The sequence below is a fragment of the Helianthus annuus genome, chromosome 17 (assembly GCF_002127325.2).
Source record: "Helianthus annuus cultivar XRQ/B chromosome 17, HanXRQr2.0-SUNRISE, whole genome shotgun sequence".
NCBI lineage: Eukaryota > Viridiplantae > Streptophyta > Magnoliopsida > Asterales > Asteraceae > Helianthus > Helianthus annuus.
This window is the reverse complement of record NC_035449.2, coordinates 124,192,977-124,209,665: the sequence shown is the minus strand read 5'-3', so window position 1 is coordinate 124,209,665 and position 16,689 is coordinate 124,192,977. Positions and strand designations below refer to the sequence as shown.

The window sequence follows — 16,689 nt, the reverse complement described above, 5'->3', positions numbered from 1 at the left end:
CCCAGTATTACTACTCAAAATTCCCCTGCTATTAATCCCAATACTAACGGTCCGAGGTTTACAAGGACTTTATGTGATAAAAGATACTTTGTGACCATAACGATATAACAACATGCTATTAAATTAAAGGAGTTATATACTATAATGTTTAGGCATTACATTACCGTAATGTTCTTGTGTTTACTTTTCCTGTGTTTCAAAACGTTTAAATATAGGAGCCGTGAACTCACCTTAGTGTTGCTCAGTAAGATATAAGTGTATGCGAGTTAGGATGGTCAACAACGCCCTATTATGGTTACCATGGATTATTAGTGGATGGTTACACAAATCACGTAAGTCCTACACGTATCTAGCAAATAGCACGTGAACAAGTAGTCACATAGTTATTCTATCGTGTGGTTTCATGCACGTGTTCACAACATAACCTATGACATAATATATGATGTTGATATAATCACCAAACAAGTGCGGCAACTTAGAATAGCAAGTCCGACTCTTATAAGTTCATATATCATGCATTGCAAATTCACTGAAATTGGGTTCTTTTCGGGAGCTCGTTTACCATAGAGTCGTAAAAATTATGATCTTTTTATGCGACGTGCCCTCGGTGGGGTCGGTCTTGTGTAGAATTTTCAAGGCTTTACTCTTTACTGAAAAAATAAGAAAAATCATTTACTATGCAGTGGCAAGATTCGTCACTTTCTGGCTACTGCTTACGAAAAATTATTTAAAAATGCTCGATTATCCAACTGTAAACATCAAACAGCTTTCTATTTTCAGCTATCACTGCCTAAACGCGAGTTATTGTGATCCCTTTAGCGTGTTTAGCGATCATACAACCTAACAACATTATATATATCAGATTATACATGTCAATTATCACGCCATCGGTTACATATACTTATATATCTATGCGAACAAGAACACTTATCATATATATACATGCCAATGATCAACATATCACAACCAACATAAACTCGCCTATGTTGTAACATCATCATACAAGAAATCATGCAGCCCTGTTGAGCACATACTACACAGCACATGAGCATACGAAACATAAAAACTTACCTAGTGGGCTTGTGGGTGTCGCCGACCGGAATCCAAGAGGGGAGAAAGAACGCCGAGAGCGAGAGAGGGAAGGGCGACAGTGAGGGAGATGGAGGCAGAGGTGAGTTGTGAGGAAGTTAGGGTTTTGGATTTTTGACTTGGTTGCATGCATATAACATGCATACATACATACATTCGGGTTTGGGGTCTTTGAGGGTCGGGTTTTATTTGGGTCGCACGCCACTTGGGCCGTGACGGGTGTGGGGTGGGTGGTTTGGGTTTTAGGGCCAAAAGGTTTGAGCCGAGAGAGAAGTGCGCATGTGGTCTCAGTTTCGGATTGGGCCACTAAGCCCGTTTGGCCCGACGTGGCCTCGGGTTTGGCTAATGTTCCATTTTGTGAGTCAGGTGTCGATATAATGTTCATAAACTCATAAATCACACTTTTAAACACATAAGTCACACACAAATCACATTTCTATACATTAACGGGTATAAGTGAAGTCAAGGTTCGAGTATGCCTAATTATATTTTATAAACTATATAAAATATAAAAGATATCGAGTCAGGAAAATACTTGTTTTTTTCGAGATGTCACAAAGATTTTTTACAAATTGTAATTGGATGCCAAAGCACTCGCCATGGCCATTCCAAACGAAGTATATGTTGGTTTACTCCATTAGACCATTGTAAAGGAATTATAGGATGATCTTAAAGAGTAATTCGGTGGAACTTCAGATGTTAACAAAAATAAACGAGAAATTCTAGATAACGAATGTTCCTTCACAATAGTTCTTGAAAGTAGTTCTTTGTCTTTGTCTTCAATAGTTGTTTCTTCCAACATTTTTTTGTCTTTGTCGGTTGTTTCATTAAGGATAGCAGTTCTTTGAATCCTTGACTTGAATCTTTAATATGTATGAAGAAAAACTGATATCAATCAATTGTTATGTTGGCATTTGGGCGATGGTGGTGTGCGTAATCGGTGGTGATGGCGTAATTAATGGTGGAGTTGGTGTACGCGCTAAAAGAGAGAAGTTTGAGAAAGTGAAGAAAGGTATGAAAACACGTTTGTTTGACCTAGAATTACCGATAGAGTACCGATGGCGGCTTGTCCTTTTTTTGAAAAAAAAATTATTTTTTAACATTATTACTACTTTAATTATATTATGTTAATGGGTTTGCTCGGCTACAAAGTTTTTTTTCCTACAGTGTACAAAGTCATAAACACCACAATTTCAGCTATAAATCACACTCAAAACCCACAAATAACAAAGCGAATACCACTAAAACAGAATATCCAAACTCTAACAGTTCATAAAAACTTCAAACACAGTTTCGTAGAACTATTAATATAAAACACAACATGATAATCAACATAAAACACAACATGATAATCAACATAAAACACATTAATATTAGTCATTCGATAATCAAAGCCTTATGATCCAAAACACAGCACAAAACCCACATATACGACGTTTTAGTATTCTTCACTTTGTATCTGTGGGTTTTGAATGTGTTTTATAACTTTTTACACTTTGTAGAAAAATGGACTTTGTAGCCAACTTTCACTCTTATGTTAATATTGTTATTAAAATAAATATTTGTTGGGCTTTTGTCGTTATTTACCTAGGGATTGAACATCCGTAAGTAATTACCAATGGAATGCCAATAGGGGTGGTGGTCCATTGTCAAAGGCAATGCTTTTAAACACATTGGGAAATAGGTCTTGAGTTCAAGTCTCATATACGACAAGAGTAAAGAAATTTGTCGTTCAAAAAAAATTACCAATGGAATCGCAAACGACTTGACACTTTTTCATCAAACAGACGGTAGTGTGTTATTATTAGTGATACTTTTTTTTATTTACCGAACTCCTTGCAATGTGTTAGTATCTGAAAATACTATTCCACCAAAAAGATGGCATTATTAAATAGGTCGCTAACGTTAAAAATATCTTTTTTTTAATGGTGTTATGTCGGAAATTATTGATAGAATTCTTCCGTGGGTAACTCGTCCTCGGTAAGACACATCTTTTAGTAGGGTTTCTGACAGCCTTGTACAACAAATTTTCTTTAGACTAAAGGGTATGGGGCGGTTAGGCTCGGCTAGGACCGGCGCCGGTCCCCCACACCGCCCCCTGAGGGTCGGCTCAGCCCAAACGGCTCCCCACAGCCGAATGAGACGAAGCACCTTTCACAATTTTCAAAAAACTACCGTTGATCAACGGCTAATTTTAAAAAAAAATTTCCATTTTTCTTTAAAAACTAACTTATTTTCACCATTTTTCCTCACTTTCAACCCAAAACCCTCTCATTTTTATACCATTTTCTCTCCACTTTTATAAAAAAAAAACTACCTTTTCATCCACAATGCCATCTAATTCTTGGTGGTCCTCGCCTTCGGATGAGCAAGAGGAGATGTTTTTCGCAAACGCTGTGTTACGGGCGGCGGAGATTCTTATCGAGGAGAAAGAGAAAGACGAAGAGGAAGAAGTCTCGTCTGAAAGCGTTATTACCAGGCGGATACGGGTTAACAGAGACCGCCAAGGAGCGCACGAGAAATTGGTGAACGATTATTTTTCGGATGCACCCCTTTACAATGCCGAGATATTCAGACGCAGATTCCGAATGAGTCGTCGGTTATTCACACGGATTGCTGATGATTTGGCGGGGCTAGACCCGTTTTTCACGCAACGACCCGATGCTCGAAATTATGAAGGGTTCACCACGTTACAAAAGTGTACTGCGGCCATTCGCCAACTGGCGTACGGGACAGTGGCCGACGCTTTGGACGAGTACTTACAAATGTCGGCAAGAACTACGCGGGAATGTTTGTATGGGTTTTGCCGTAATGTGGTGAAACTCTATAGCAAAAAATATTTGCGTAAACCAAACGTGTATGATGTTCAGCAGTTGTACGAAGCTCATGAAGCACGGCACGGGTTTCCGGGAATGCTCGGTAGTATTGATTGTATGCATTGGGCGTGGCATAGATGCCCGACTGCGTGGCGCTGCCAATATACTCGCGGTGATCACGGCTATCCAACTGTGATACTTGAAGCCGTGGCATCACAAGATTTGTGGATCTGGCATTCTTTCTTTGGTCTCCCTGGTTCACTCAACGACCTCAATGTGTTACACCAATCGGCGATCTTTACCGATGTCGTTAATGGAACCGGTCCGGACACCCGTTTTACAGTTTCTGGGGTTGAGTATAGACGTGGGTATTATCTTGCTGACGGATATATCCGTCTTGGTCTACAATTGTGAAGACTATTCCACATCCCGATGACGAAAAAAGGAAAAAATTTGCCAAGCGTCAAGAAGCTGCAAGAAAAGACATCGAACGTGCTTTTGGTGTCTTACGAAAAAAATGGGCCATCCTTGAACAACTGGCACGTGCGTTCACACCGAAGAGGTTGCGCCTTTGTATGTACGCTTGCATTTTGCTTCATAACATGATTATTGAAGACGAAGGTCGGACAATTTGTGAGTATGATGAGAATGCATCTATCGGGAATACTGTCCCGGTAGATCCGCCACAACAGGATTTAAACTCGTTCTCGCTAACGAACGACTTCACGCATGCAAACCTTCAATAGGATTTGGTAGAACATATTTGGAACAACGTTAACGTACGGACGGTGAGGAGGACGAAAACGAAGACGAGTAGTTAAATGGACGTCGTTGGTTTTTTTTTTATTTTTAGGAAATGTAATTATTTTTTTCGGTAATGTTTTTTTTTTAGGAAATGTAATTTTTTTTATGTTATGAAGTGACTTTATTTATGTTGTTTTATGTTGTATTTTTTAACTTTTATAATTTTTTTATCAAGTTAATAAATTAAAACTTAGACAATTATAAAATAATGAGGTGGGGTAGCCTCATCCTCCATCCCCCTCAAATATGAAGGAGGCCCATCCCACACGAGCCGGTGACGTGACGCTGACGTGGCGGCTCATCCCCCAATCCTCTCCATACCCTTTAGTATTAGTAACCACCTTCATCGAAGAATTTAACCTTCGGTAAGCTCATTTTTCTGAAATGTCATTGTCTAGAAGTTACCATCTTCCTAACATGTCAATGAAAATGTCAGTGAACTGAATAAAGACCGAAGAATAAAATAGTGAGAATTCATGGTCTACAGTTGTTGACTTTCTATTATTTTGGAAGGACAGATACCATCTTCACAGAGGAAAAGACCCAACAATAGGAATGAAAAGATACAAAAATAAGTTTATGGTAATAAATGAATTCCAACTTTATGTGCCATTTTTGACATTCAGATCAAGGTGGTAAGACAATGACAGTGATTGTTCACAGGATTAAGAAATGACGTAAGTTTTTTAGGTTGCAAGTAAAAATAACGATTGGTCAGTCTAAGACGCGAATGGTGTTTTCATCGTCTTTGGATCCTGTCTCGATCAACAAAGCGGTCATTTAAGAAATAATTAATTGTTTATAGTTCCTAATTACATAAATCAGTCATTTAATATAAAAATTTACCACAAAAACAAAAGAAAATCTAGATGGTTGATCAGTTATTTCATTTCGTAAATCAAACCATATTTGCTCAATTTAAATGTTATAAAAATATTTTGGTTTTATATTTATGTATGTGGTTTTATATATATGTATGATGACACGTTATAAGCAGTGATAATAAAATATAATTAAAAAAGCATTTAAACATGATGGTAGTTCGGACGTTGAAAGGTGGTCAAAGTCTTTTAAATATACTAATCATATGTAATATATACTAACATATGTAATAAACCCACTTGTATAATATAACAATTGATGAACAGGGTTGTTTACGAGTCAAGCTAAATCAAGCGGATCAGCTCATTTAAAATGGATCTGTAAATCAAACGACCATTATTTTCTGACCAATGAATATTCTAAGCGAGCGTCGAGCTAACTTTGAGCGATTTTGACAACCGGCTAATTTAAATCCATTAATAAAGCATATAAAGGAAGGGTTCTTCACGTTTTTATTTCTTTTAAAACAAACACATTTCATGACATAATATTTTTGTTAAGAATAACAATGTTGTGGTCGATGAGAGGATGATCATATTGCACGAACAATGACGTTGAGAGTAGAAGACGATCAACTTAGGGTAACAACATGGGACATTGAGGCGATGAGCAGCCTATCGTTTAGCGTGGTTTAGGTTTAACTTTTAGATTTGGTGTTAATTTTTTTATTGGCATGATTAGGAGAGTACGTATAGATATAGTTCTAAATTTGTATATAGGGGATCAAAATCTAATAGAGTTGTATAAATACAGCAATAAATTTAATTTATATCTATGTATGTATATGTGTATATATATAGGTGTGTGTACATGTATACAACTAAAGCTTCGCGAGTACTTCGCCAGTACTGAAAGACGACTAAAGATTTATAAAGCAGACTTTTTTCTTTGTGTACCTAAGTGTTTATATATGTATGTGTGCCAAGTATGAGCAAAGGTCCACTCGACTCGGTTCGACTTGAATTATTATACTTAATTAGTATATAGATACATAATCGAACCGAGCAGAGCAGCTCGTTTACAACCAAGACTCAAATCAATCGCACGAGCAATTTTCGAGCAAGCGGTTTTGACAGCCATATTGATGAAGGGCTTTATGAATAGTAAATTAATTGTATAATATAGCAGTGATGAAGGAGCTTATGAATAGTAAATTAATTACACAAAGATTTGATACTAATTACAATTTTGTCATCTCTTTCATGTAATATCCTTTTCCCCTTTTTATTAATTGGACAACAATTTAATACTAATTAAAACTATATCATCTCTTTTACATTCTATTATTTTATTCCCATTTGGTAAGATTTAACAAAGTGAAGTGATGTAGTAGATTTTCAAATCAAATTTGATTAGATTTATCTAATTCTAAATCTCAAAAGTTACTTTATTTTATTTATTTAAATCTAGATAAATTTTATTATATACAATTGATGAAGGACTTTATAAATTGGCTAACAATTTAATACTAAGTAGATGGATTTGCCCGCATGATGCGACAGGAACTCGGTCAGTATCGGTTCGGTTCGTTACACAAAGAAATTCCGTTGGTACCGGTTTGATTCGTTACGGTATCTGTACGACACCGCCATTTGATTTAAAATTATGATATGTCCAAAAGAATGTGTTTTATATTGAAAATAAGAAAAAAAATCATGTTCAACAAAGTTTAAAATTGGACGATGAGAAAAAAATTCCAATAATAACTACATCTGTATCGATGTCGATATCGGGTCGGCCTTTCACGGACTCACAGTACTAATAAGAAAAAAATCTTTTTCAACAAAGTTAATAAAGTGACAACCCAAACTTTCAAGGTCTCTCCTCGACACGTTATTCGTTTCGCAAAGTGTTTGGTTTATGATTAATGCAACTAGTTTCAGTGTAACTTGTTCACGTATGGTACATGATTAATGTGTTGCACTATTGTTTGGTTACTTAATGAAAGTTCATGAACTGTTTAAGTTTGCATAGATCTATCACATACATTTTATGTTCGACGAAACTAGACTTTCGTCACACCCGTAGTCGACGAAACATTGCCGACGAAACAGTGGGCTTTCGTCGAGGTCCTCTTTCACCGAGATGGGCTTCTGGCCCACGAAAGGCCCAATCACAATTCGTTTATATATCTACGTATTTGTGCATGGAGTTTTAGTTAGCGAAACCCTAGTATCTCCTCTCCTCTTTCGAAACCAACGGCAAACCTTAGCTCGATCCAAGCTATCCTTCGATTTCGTCTTGTTTAAGGTAAGCGTATGTTGCCCAAACGTTCTGTTATTCTATTTGTCCTACATGATTACGTGATTTATTGGTGTGATTGTAACAGTATCCTTGTTTTGGATGGTATGTTGATGTGAATTGTAGCAAACACCTTTTGATTAGACTGTTGTTAATTGCTGTGATGATCTCCTGTGATTTTAGGGCTTTACTTTACTAGAAACTGTAATATTAAGTTGTGATTGATTAGGGTTTAGATATTCACTACATGGATCTAATGTTTCGGGTTGCAGTATGTATATTATGTTATCTATCATGCATAATATTGATTTGATCTGAATAGAAACTGTCAAATTGTTATGAGCGCAATCGGTTTGATTATGGTTTGCAGTAACATGTGAATCTTGAAACTGTTGAGTATGTTGACGAAACACAAGTGCCGACGAAACACAAGTGCCGACGAAACACCCTTGTCGAAGAAACAACTCAGTGATGTTTCGTCAGTTGAAGTTTCGTCGTCCAAGGGTTACTTCACAGACTGTGGTTAGAACTTGTATTATATGATTGATGGGTGACGAAACTCTATTACTGTATGTTAGTGACATAAACACTGGCTGAGGAAACATGATCTAGTTGTTGTGAGTAGCACATGTAACTGTAGCATCATTGTGAAACGTACATGAGTTTTGTTGAATCGCATGAACTTGAATGATTGCTATGTTGTTCGAATGCACACTATGATTGTAAACTATACGTGAACCAAGCAAATGAAAACTAATTACGTAAACATAAATACCAAAGGATGCGACTGTTTAAGTGTGAACAAGTAGCGAGTCATACCGAGCAAACCAAGGTGAGTTCACTTCTCTCAAAACAAGCATGCGTCCGGTAGGGACAATCAAACTGACAAAACTTGTAAACGGCTTTTCGTAAACCCATATCCTCGTAGGGGATATGTGGCGGTTTTCAAATACCCTGTTGGTGCATCCGTTTGTCGCCAACGTCTTGTATCGAGTCTTGCGTCATATAGGCTAGAACAGGGCACGGAATCCTAGAAGGCTAGAACAGGGCACGGAATCCTAGAATCTGTATTTAGGAAGTGATTCCGCTCCAAATGACATCTTGTCATTTGGAGCGAAACCCCAATTGTTGATTCCGCCCGAAATGCTTAAAGTTCTGATTTCGCCCGAAATGTAAACATGTGATTCCACTCGTACCTGTTGGAGCGAAATCAAGACACCTATATATAGCGTCTCTAGGAGCGAAATCAGGAATAGTTCTAGGTCATTGTCATTCCGGTTGCCACGAAGTGCTGCCGAAGTGTTTTCAGAGCTTGTAATCGATTCTGTAATCAATAAAACAACAGTTAAAAGTGAATACGGCTGAGATTGCACCAAAACATTAGTTTCCGCCTCTTGTTTGGACAAGAAATCTTCTGATCGACTCATTCAGGGCCGAAACCGATCCTACAAGTGGTATCAGAGCTCAGGAGGAAGAGTTCTTGCCTTTTCAGCTGTGTTTTCTGATTTTCTACACCTTCTTCTTAAAATTTGAAAAATTTTCACGGTAAAACCCGTGAAAATTTCAAAGTTAAAATCGGTCTAAAATCTGAGTTTTACTTGATTTTGCTTGAAAACATGTTCCAGATAATGACGTCATACTTGATTCTGCTCCAAAATTCAACTTGATTCCGCTCGGAAAGTAATTCCGCTCCAATGTTCTCGCTGATTTCGCTCGAAATAGAGGTTCCGCTCAAGATTTAAGATTGATTCCGCTCCTGTTGACAATCAAGTCTATTTCCGCTCCAAGATAGTTTCTGATTTCGCTCCAAAATCAGAACTGTGATTCCGCTCCAAGATACGTGTTAATTCCGCTCCAAACAATAGTTTTGATTCCGCTCCAAACCTGATTTTGCCCGAAACTTGGAATTTGTGAACTTTTGGACAATTAAACAATGGACAACGAATTTTACAATGCTTTTGCTAGTCCGGCTACAATTACTCAGAATGCTTTACTTGAAAATGAAACTGGAACAACTCAAAAACCGCCTAAGCTCATGGATACTGACGATTACAATGCATGGTCTGAACGGTTTGGAAATTGGGTTGAAGCTTATCACTTGGATGCGTGGGAACATACTGAAGAACCATATGTTAGGCCCACAAGAAATGGTATTCAGCAAACGATTAGAGAAATGAGTGTTGAAGAAAAAAAGAAATATAGAGATGAAAAATTGATGGTGAGTCTGCTTCAGCAAGCAATCAAAGAGGACATTTTGATCTCGCTTCAACATGATGGAACTGCTTATTCAATCTGGACTGAATTGGAAGCAAAATTTGTAGGAAGTGATGATATGCTTAAAAACAAAATGTCACTCATGAAGAAAGAATTTTCTCTTTTTCGGGGTTTGAAATCTGAAAACACCAAGCAAATTATTGAAACATATTGTAACTTGGTGAGAAATATGTCAAAACTTGATATTAAAAAGGATACTGATGAATTGATTGAAAAACTTGCAGATGCGCTACCACATGAAATCTGGGGAACTTTTCTGATGATGCTGAAAAGTAACAGAAAAGAATATAAAAAGTTAACACTGGGAGAGTTCATCAAACACCTTGAAGCTCAAGATATGGAGCAGCGAAAGATTGCCAGGATGAAGAACTACGATGGAGAACAAGACATCAGTCTGTATTTCAAGAGTGGTGTTAGTGAAAAGACACATCTTTCTCCAAAAGTTGAAACAGCTTACAATGCAAAAGATTCTTCTGAAAAACCATCTCAGGGATCAAGCAGCACAAAAGGATTCTCTTCATTTCCAACATATGATCCTCAGTTCACTACAACAAAAAGTGGCAAAGTTCTTCAATGCAACATTGCCTTAAAGCTTGAAAATGATCAGAACTATACTGAGGAAGTTGCTAAAAGCCACATGTCTTTGTTGGTGACCGTGCTTGAATCCTACGGAGGTTTAGTTGCAGGGAGGATCGGTAATCCAATGCTCACGAAAGAGGATTACGATCAAATCGATGCCGAGGAGATGGAATTAATGGATATTAAATGGTGTATGGCTAGTGTGTTGAGACGGGTTGAAAAGTTCAAACAAATTACAGGCAGAGATGATTTTCGCGAGGCACATGTTTCAACTTTAGGTTTTGATAAGTCTAAAGTTACTTGTTTTCGTTGCAGGGAAAAGAGGCATTTCAAGAGGGAGTGCACAAATCGAGAAGCGAGTGGAGCTCAAAACCCTTTCGGAAACAACAGCTACCACAAAAAGGCAATTTATCATCAAGTCACACCACAGCCGTATCAACAACAACAGGCACAGCATCAAGCACAAACTACACATGGTAGAATGGAGATTAAAGATTCAAAGAGGGCTTGCTTGGGAAAGGATGGTGGATTTAGTTGGGATAAATATATTCCAACAAATAGCAAAGTGTGTTTGGTATATCAAGAAGATGAAAAGTTGGCTGAAGGTTTCTGTTGGGACAATTTTTGCCCAGATCAAGAGTTCATGGCCAAAGAAATGTCCAAAGACACGTCAATTGTTAAAGCTTTTATTGCTAATGCTTACGATCTGAAATGGGCAGAAAAATGCAGAAAAGTCAGGGAAGCTGCCGAAGAAAAGCGGAGAAAAATTGAATAAGAACAGAAAGAAGAAGAAAGGCTAAAAGCTGAAGCGGAAGCCGAGAGAAAGAGAAGAAATGAATTTTTCCAATCAAACAGAGCAGTCAAAGACGTTCCAGAATTTGAAATCAAAGTTGATTCTGAAGTAATCAAAGTTCCTGAAAAGTGTCTGAACTGTGATTCTTTGATCAAGCAAAACAATGAACTATTGCATAACATTAACAGATTGAAAGAATCATATGATACAATGAGCAGAGAGATCAACAAGTACACTGAGTCGAATTGTGAACAAGTTGTTGCAATGAATACACTCAAAGGAGCTTACATGAGACAGCTTGATGATGTCAACTTTTACATAAAGAAATGTGCTGAGCTGGAACTAAAATTGGCAACACAAAAAATGTCACACCCGCTCGTAGCGGAAGCGCGAGGTGTGATCTGATCAGTTCTCATTGCATAACAATATAAGTGAACATACTAAATGAATAAAAACAAGCTCCAATGCCATTGTCATAATCGTTTCAAAAGAACGCAAATAAGTTAAATGTATTGGTTACAAACCATCAAATGAAAATAAGTTGTCATTGTTTTATACTTCGAAATGTAAGTCTTAAAATGTCAAGGCTTTGACCACTATATCACCGCAAAGAGGCGGTATATAACGGGCAAACCCTTTAAATGGTGGCATGGAGTCTTGATACTTGCTTTCCTTGACTGAAATGTCTGCATGGTCCACTAATTTCCTGAAATACATGTTAAGTTTGAAAACATCAACAAAAGTTGGCGAGTTCATGCAGTTTAGTTGTATGAGATGTATCTGTAAAATGTGAGTTGTATAAAATGTATCTGTAAAATGTGAGTTGTATAAAATGTATCCATAAAATGTGAGTTGTATAAAATGTATCCATAAAATGTGAGTTGTATAAAATGTATCTGTATGTAATGATGTAGTATGTAAAGCGTCAATGAAATCGTTGATCATTAATGTTTCGCGAGGACATTAATATGTGTGACGAAAAAGGAAGCAATCCAACCCTAGACGATTTTATACCGATTCCTATCGACTGGGACACAAAAGCACTCTTCCGTATGGGTCCACGACCAAGAGTGGGGCTCGCCAAAACCCATTAGATCTAACCACTTGTACCTAGGTCCAAACTGGATTAATGGTGCTTAGATGTATAACCCTAATTCGCACATGATCTAAGGTGTTTCATTCCCTAACTTTAACATACGTTGAACATGTATTTTCCCCGATAGTTGTAAAGTTGTAAAACATTTAAATGAATAGGGGACATGAACTCACAGAATTGCGTCCGTGAATGGTAAGTAACTGTGATCTGACGTACGGTCGTCCTGAATAGTATCACCACCTACAAACGTTCTATATTTGTTAGACACTTCGGTCTTGTAATGACTTGAGTACAAGTCTTTTATCTTGAATATGTGTTAAGAATTGTATGTCTTTGTTATTCATTGAACTGTGTCTTAGATGTATTAATTGATAACTGTTTAGTGTATATATTTCGCCAAATATATATTCTTGTATCTCGTGAGTTGTATCATCGGGTCTTGTCCTCTGGATTTCATGTCTTGTATGAATAAATTGTATAATTGTATTTTTACCAATTTATATGTCATTGGGCTTAGCCCAAGAATTCATGTTGTTGGGCCAAAATAGTGTTGGGCTTCAATAGTGTTGGGCCTAAATAGTGTTGGGCCTAAATAGTGTTGGGCCTCAATAGTGTTGGGCCTAAATAGTGTTGGGCCTAAATAGTGTTGGGCCTCAATAGTGTTGGGCTTAAATAGTGTTGGGCCTCAATAGTGTTGGGCCTAAATAGTGTTGGGCCTCAATAGTGTTGGGCCCAAATGTTATTGGGCTTTATGTTATTGGGCCTTGGCCCATATGTTGGGTATTGGGCTTAGCCCATAAGTTTTGGTATTGGGCTTAGCCCATGTATTTATGTTAAGCCCATTTAGGATGATAAGCCCATTTGTAAAAATAGCCCATTTGTTATAAAATAAGCCCATTTGTTAAAAATAAGCCCATTCGTAAAATAGCCCATTTGTTATAAGAGAAGCCCATTTGTTAAAAATATATTCTTTCATTTTTATAAAAATTACTAAGTATAGGCTTTTTAGTTAAAAGAATACACAATAGTTTTTATAAGTTTCAAAACATTCGGATATTGTTTTCGGTGATGTGTATGTATTCGTGTCGAAAGATCGCCTAAACGTCGTAGTAACTTCCTCGGAATGGCGAGATGTTCATAGATTCGCCCGTCGTCCGTTTTGACCATAAGTTGTGTTTGAAAGCTCGGAATGTCCGTAAGGTGTTTATAAGATGTATTTAAATGTAGTCTTGTAAGACTTTAGTCGAAATGTACATTGTGTTCATTTGTATCATTGTATTCAAGTTCCTAGTTATCATAAATATAACTAATACAAACAAATGACACATAGCACATAAGTTGTTAAGTTAACTAAATATATATTTTCTCAAAAATATATATTTATATCAAACTTTGCTTTTATAAAAACTATTCTTTAAAATCTTTTTAATCTAATAAAGATTTTGTCAAAAATAATAGTTTTTGTAACTTATGATTTTTAAGAAAAACTTGGCCATATTTTATTAGAAATATGGACTTTGCCATGTTTAATAAAAACACATCTTTTTCTTATAAAATCACCACTAATCTTCTCATATTTTTCTTAATAAAAACATATGAGATTTATAACATAACTTATCAAGATGAACTCATAATCATGTAGGGTTTTGGTATGATCTTTACATATGTTTACTAGTCCAAAAATCATATTTTACTTCTAGTTTTAACAAGCTTTTCATAAAAACCCATCTTGTATGTTTTCTTTTTATAACTTGTAAAAGCATTATTTTTTGTTAACAACCTTATATACTTTAACAAAATCAAAGATCATGATCCTCCATCTAAACATTTATGTTTAACAAAACCCTTAAACATTTTCATGTACACTTGTTAGATTATGTTTTTAAACATCATCTAACAAGTTATTTTTATGCTAATCATCAAAACTAGATCAAATATGCAAGTAATCATCTTTAACTCACAACATAAACACACTTTTATATCATGATTATTATTTTGCTTCTTTATATTTTCATCTTGTTTTGTATTGTTGTTTTAGTTATAAGTTGTTTTTTTTAACAATAAATACATAAACAAGTATGAAAATAAAGGATTTAGAAGTCTCACTTCTAGCTCTTGGCTAGGGATGATCTAGGTGAAAATAAGAAGCAAAGAAGATGAAGATTTGATGGTTGAAAGCTCTTAGATGAATGGAAATGCTTGCTTCAACTTGTGGTTGTCTTAGATCCTCCTAAGTTCCATGAAAATGCATCTTGATCATCATGAAAGTGGCTTGAAAATGAAGATGGGGGAGGGGTGTTCTTGACCGAAAATGGGGTGTTGTTGGGAGCTTTTGGTGTTGTGAAGATAGGAGGTGAAATGCATGAATGAAAGGGTTAGAAAAAGAAGGTAACTAGTTGCTACAATGATCACATTTCACCACTTGTATCAAGTTGCAACATGAAGTAAATATCTAGATATTATTGGTAACAAGTTGGAAGAAAAGTGGGGCCCACAAGGGGTGTTGCAACCGTGAATGGGGGGGGGGGGTTCCCTTTGCTTTTCCTTCTTGAATTACTTAGTAAAAATGCTAGAGTTCTTAGTTAGATGTTTTAGGTAGTTTATAAGTATAAGTGTTTAAGTGTTTAAAGGGTGTTAAATGATCATTACTAGACCAAAATGATCCGATTAACACTAGATGACCATTAAAAAAAAGATTTGATATCGTTCGGACATTTGTTTCGAATTGTTTCGGTTAGATGTTATTTGAACGCTAAGTTGCGAAACATGTGTGAATTGATGTAGTTATTGGCTCGGATATTACCCGAATGTATCCTCACATGAATTATATGTCAAATAATATTTTTACATGTCGTAAAAATATTAGAAAGCTGATTTCAGCAGAATTTCTGTGGAAAAATGTTGAAATCATCGCTTTTAGTGCTTTTCGGGCAATTTTTAGTGTTATCGGACTTCGGAAAGGATTTAAATCAAACCCTTGTATTCCTAGTTAGGGTTTAATATATATAAGATGTTGGACTTTCGTCTAAGTCCTAAAGATGTCGTTTAGATGATTTTCTGCGGATTCTGCTTTTTCGTCAGAATACTAGTTTATTAGGTGCTTTTCTAGTAGTTTCGATGCATTGTTTAAACTGTTCCAAATGTACTTAATAAAAATGAGTCATATGCATCCTAAGTAAGTATTCCTTGAGTATTCTATGTGTATGTCACGAAATAAGCAGTTCGGATGTTCAAAATGAATAAAAAAAATGTAGCTAAAATGAGTATTTTAAGTGTGAAAAGTTACCGTAAAGTGGCAGTTGTCACATTCTCCCCCTGTTATTAAGAATTTCGTCCCGAAATTCAAGCTGAGTCATCCTTTGCAGGAGTATTCTCGAACAGGCAGGGGTATTTTGGTTTTGATTTGATCTGTACGTTCCCAAATATATACGGGTCCGTGTCGAGAGTTCCAACGAATTTTAACTAATATGTTACGACTCCTTCGTATTTTCTGGACCTCCCGGTCCATGACCTTAACAGGTGCTTTATGAATTGGAGTTTGTCATCAATGTGAACTTCATCCGCCGGGATGATAACCGTTTCTTGTGTTGGACTCTTCTTAAGATTCGACACATGAAATATGTCGTGTACACTACTTAGTTCTTCTAGTAACTTCAGTTTGTAGGAAACGGTGCCAATCTTTTCTAAGATTTCAAAGGGTCCTACATAACGGGGGTTAAGCTTTCCACATTTGCCGAAACTTGCTACGCCCTTCCAAGGTGAGACTTTCAACAAGGCCTTATCTCCGACCTCGAAAGATAATGGCTTCCGTCTCCTGTCTGCGTAGCTCTTTTATCGATCGCGAGCCGCCTTGATACTGTCTCTGATCTAAAGATTTTATCCGTAGTCTTTTGGACTAAATCCGGTCTGATTAGTTGTTTATCGCCCGCTTCCGCCCAACATAGCGGAGAGCGACACTTTCGACCATAGAGAGCTTCAAACGGTGCAGCTTGTATACTTGTATGGTAGCTGTTGTTGTAGGAAAACTCAACCAAAGGAAAATTAGTATCCCAATTGCCGCCCAAATCCATAACACACGCACGAAGCATATCTTCGAGTGTTTGGATTGTCCGTTC

General features: G+C 36.7%; 1 protein-coding gene and 1 long non-coding RNA gene across 2 annotated transcripts; one reads left to right on the top strand and one right to left on the bottom strand.

The window, feature by feature from the left end:
- Positions 1-3,419: 3,419 nt before the first annotated feature.
- Positions 3,420-4,319, top strand: LOC110924773. Its single transcript, XM_022168765.1, has one exon. It carries the CDS (start codon positions 3,420-3,422, stop codon positions 4,317-4,319), a length of 900 nt encoding a protein of 299 aa, XP_022024457.1.
- A 7,826-nt stretch (positions 4,320-12,145) lies between these two features.
- On the bottom strand, positions 12,146-15,044 carry LOC118489043. The gene is made up of 3 exons (XR_004885876.1): positions 14,681-15,044; positions 12,748-12,814; positions 12,146-12,184 (listed from the first exon to the last, which is right to left on the bottom strand). It is a non-coding gene; the product is annotated as an uncharacterized LOC118489043 (long non-coding RNA).
- Between the last annotated feature and the right edge of the window lie 1,645 nt (positions 15,045-16,689).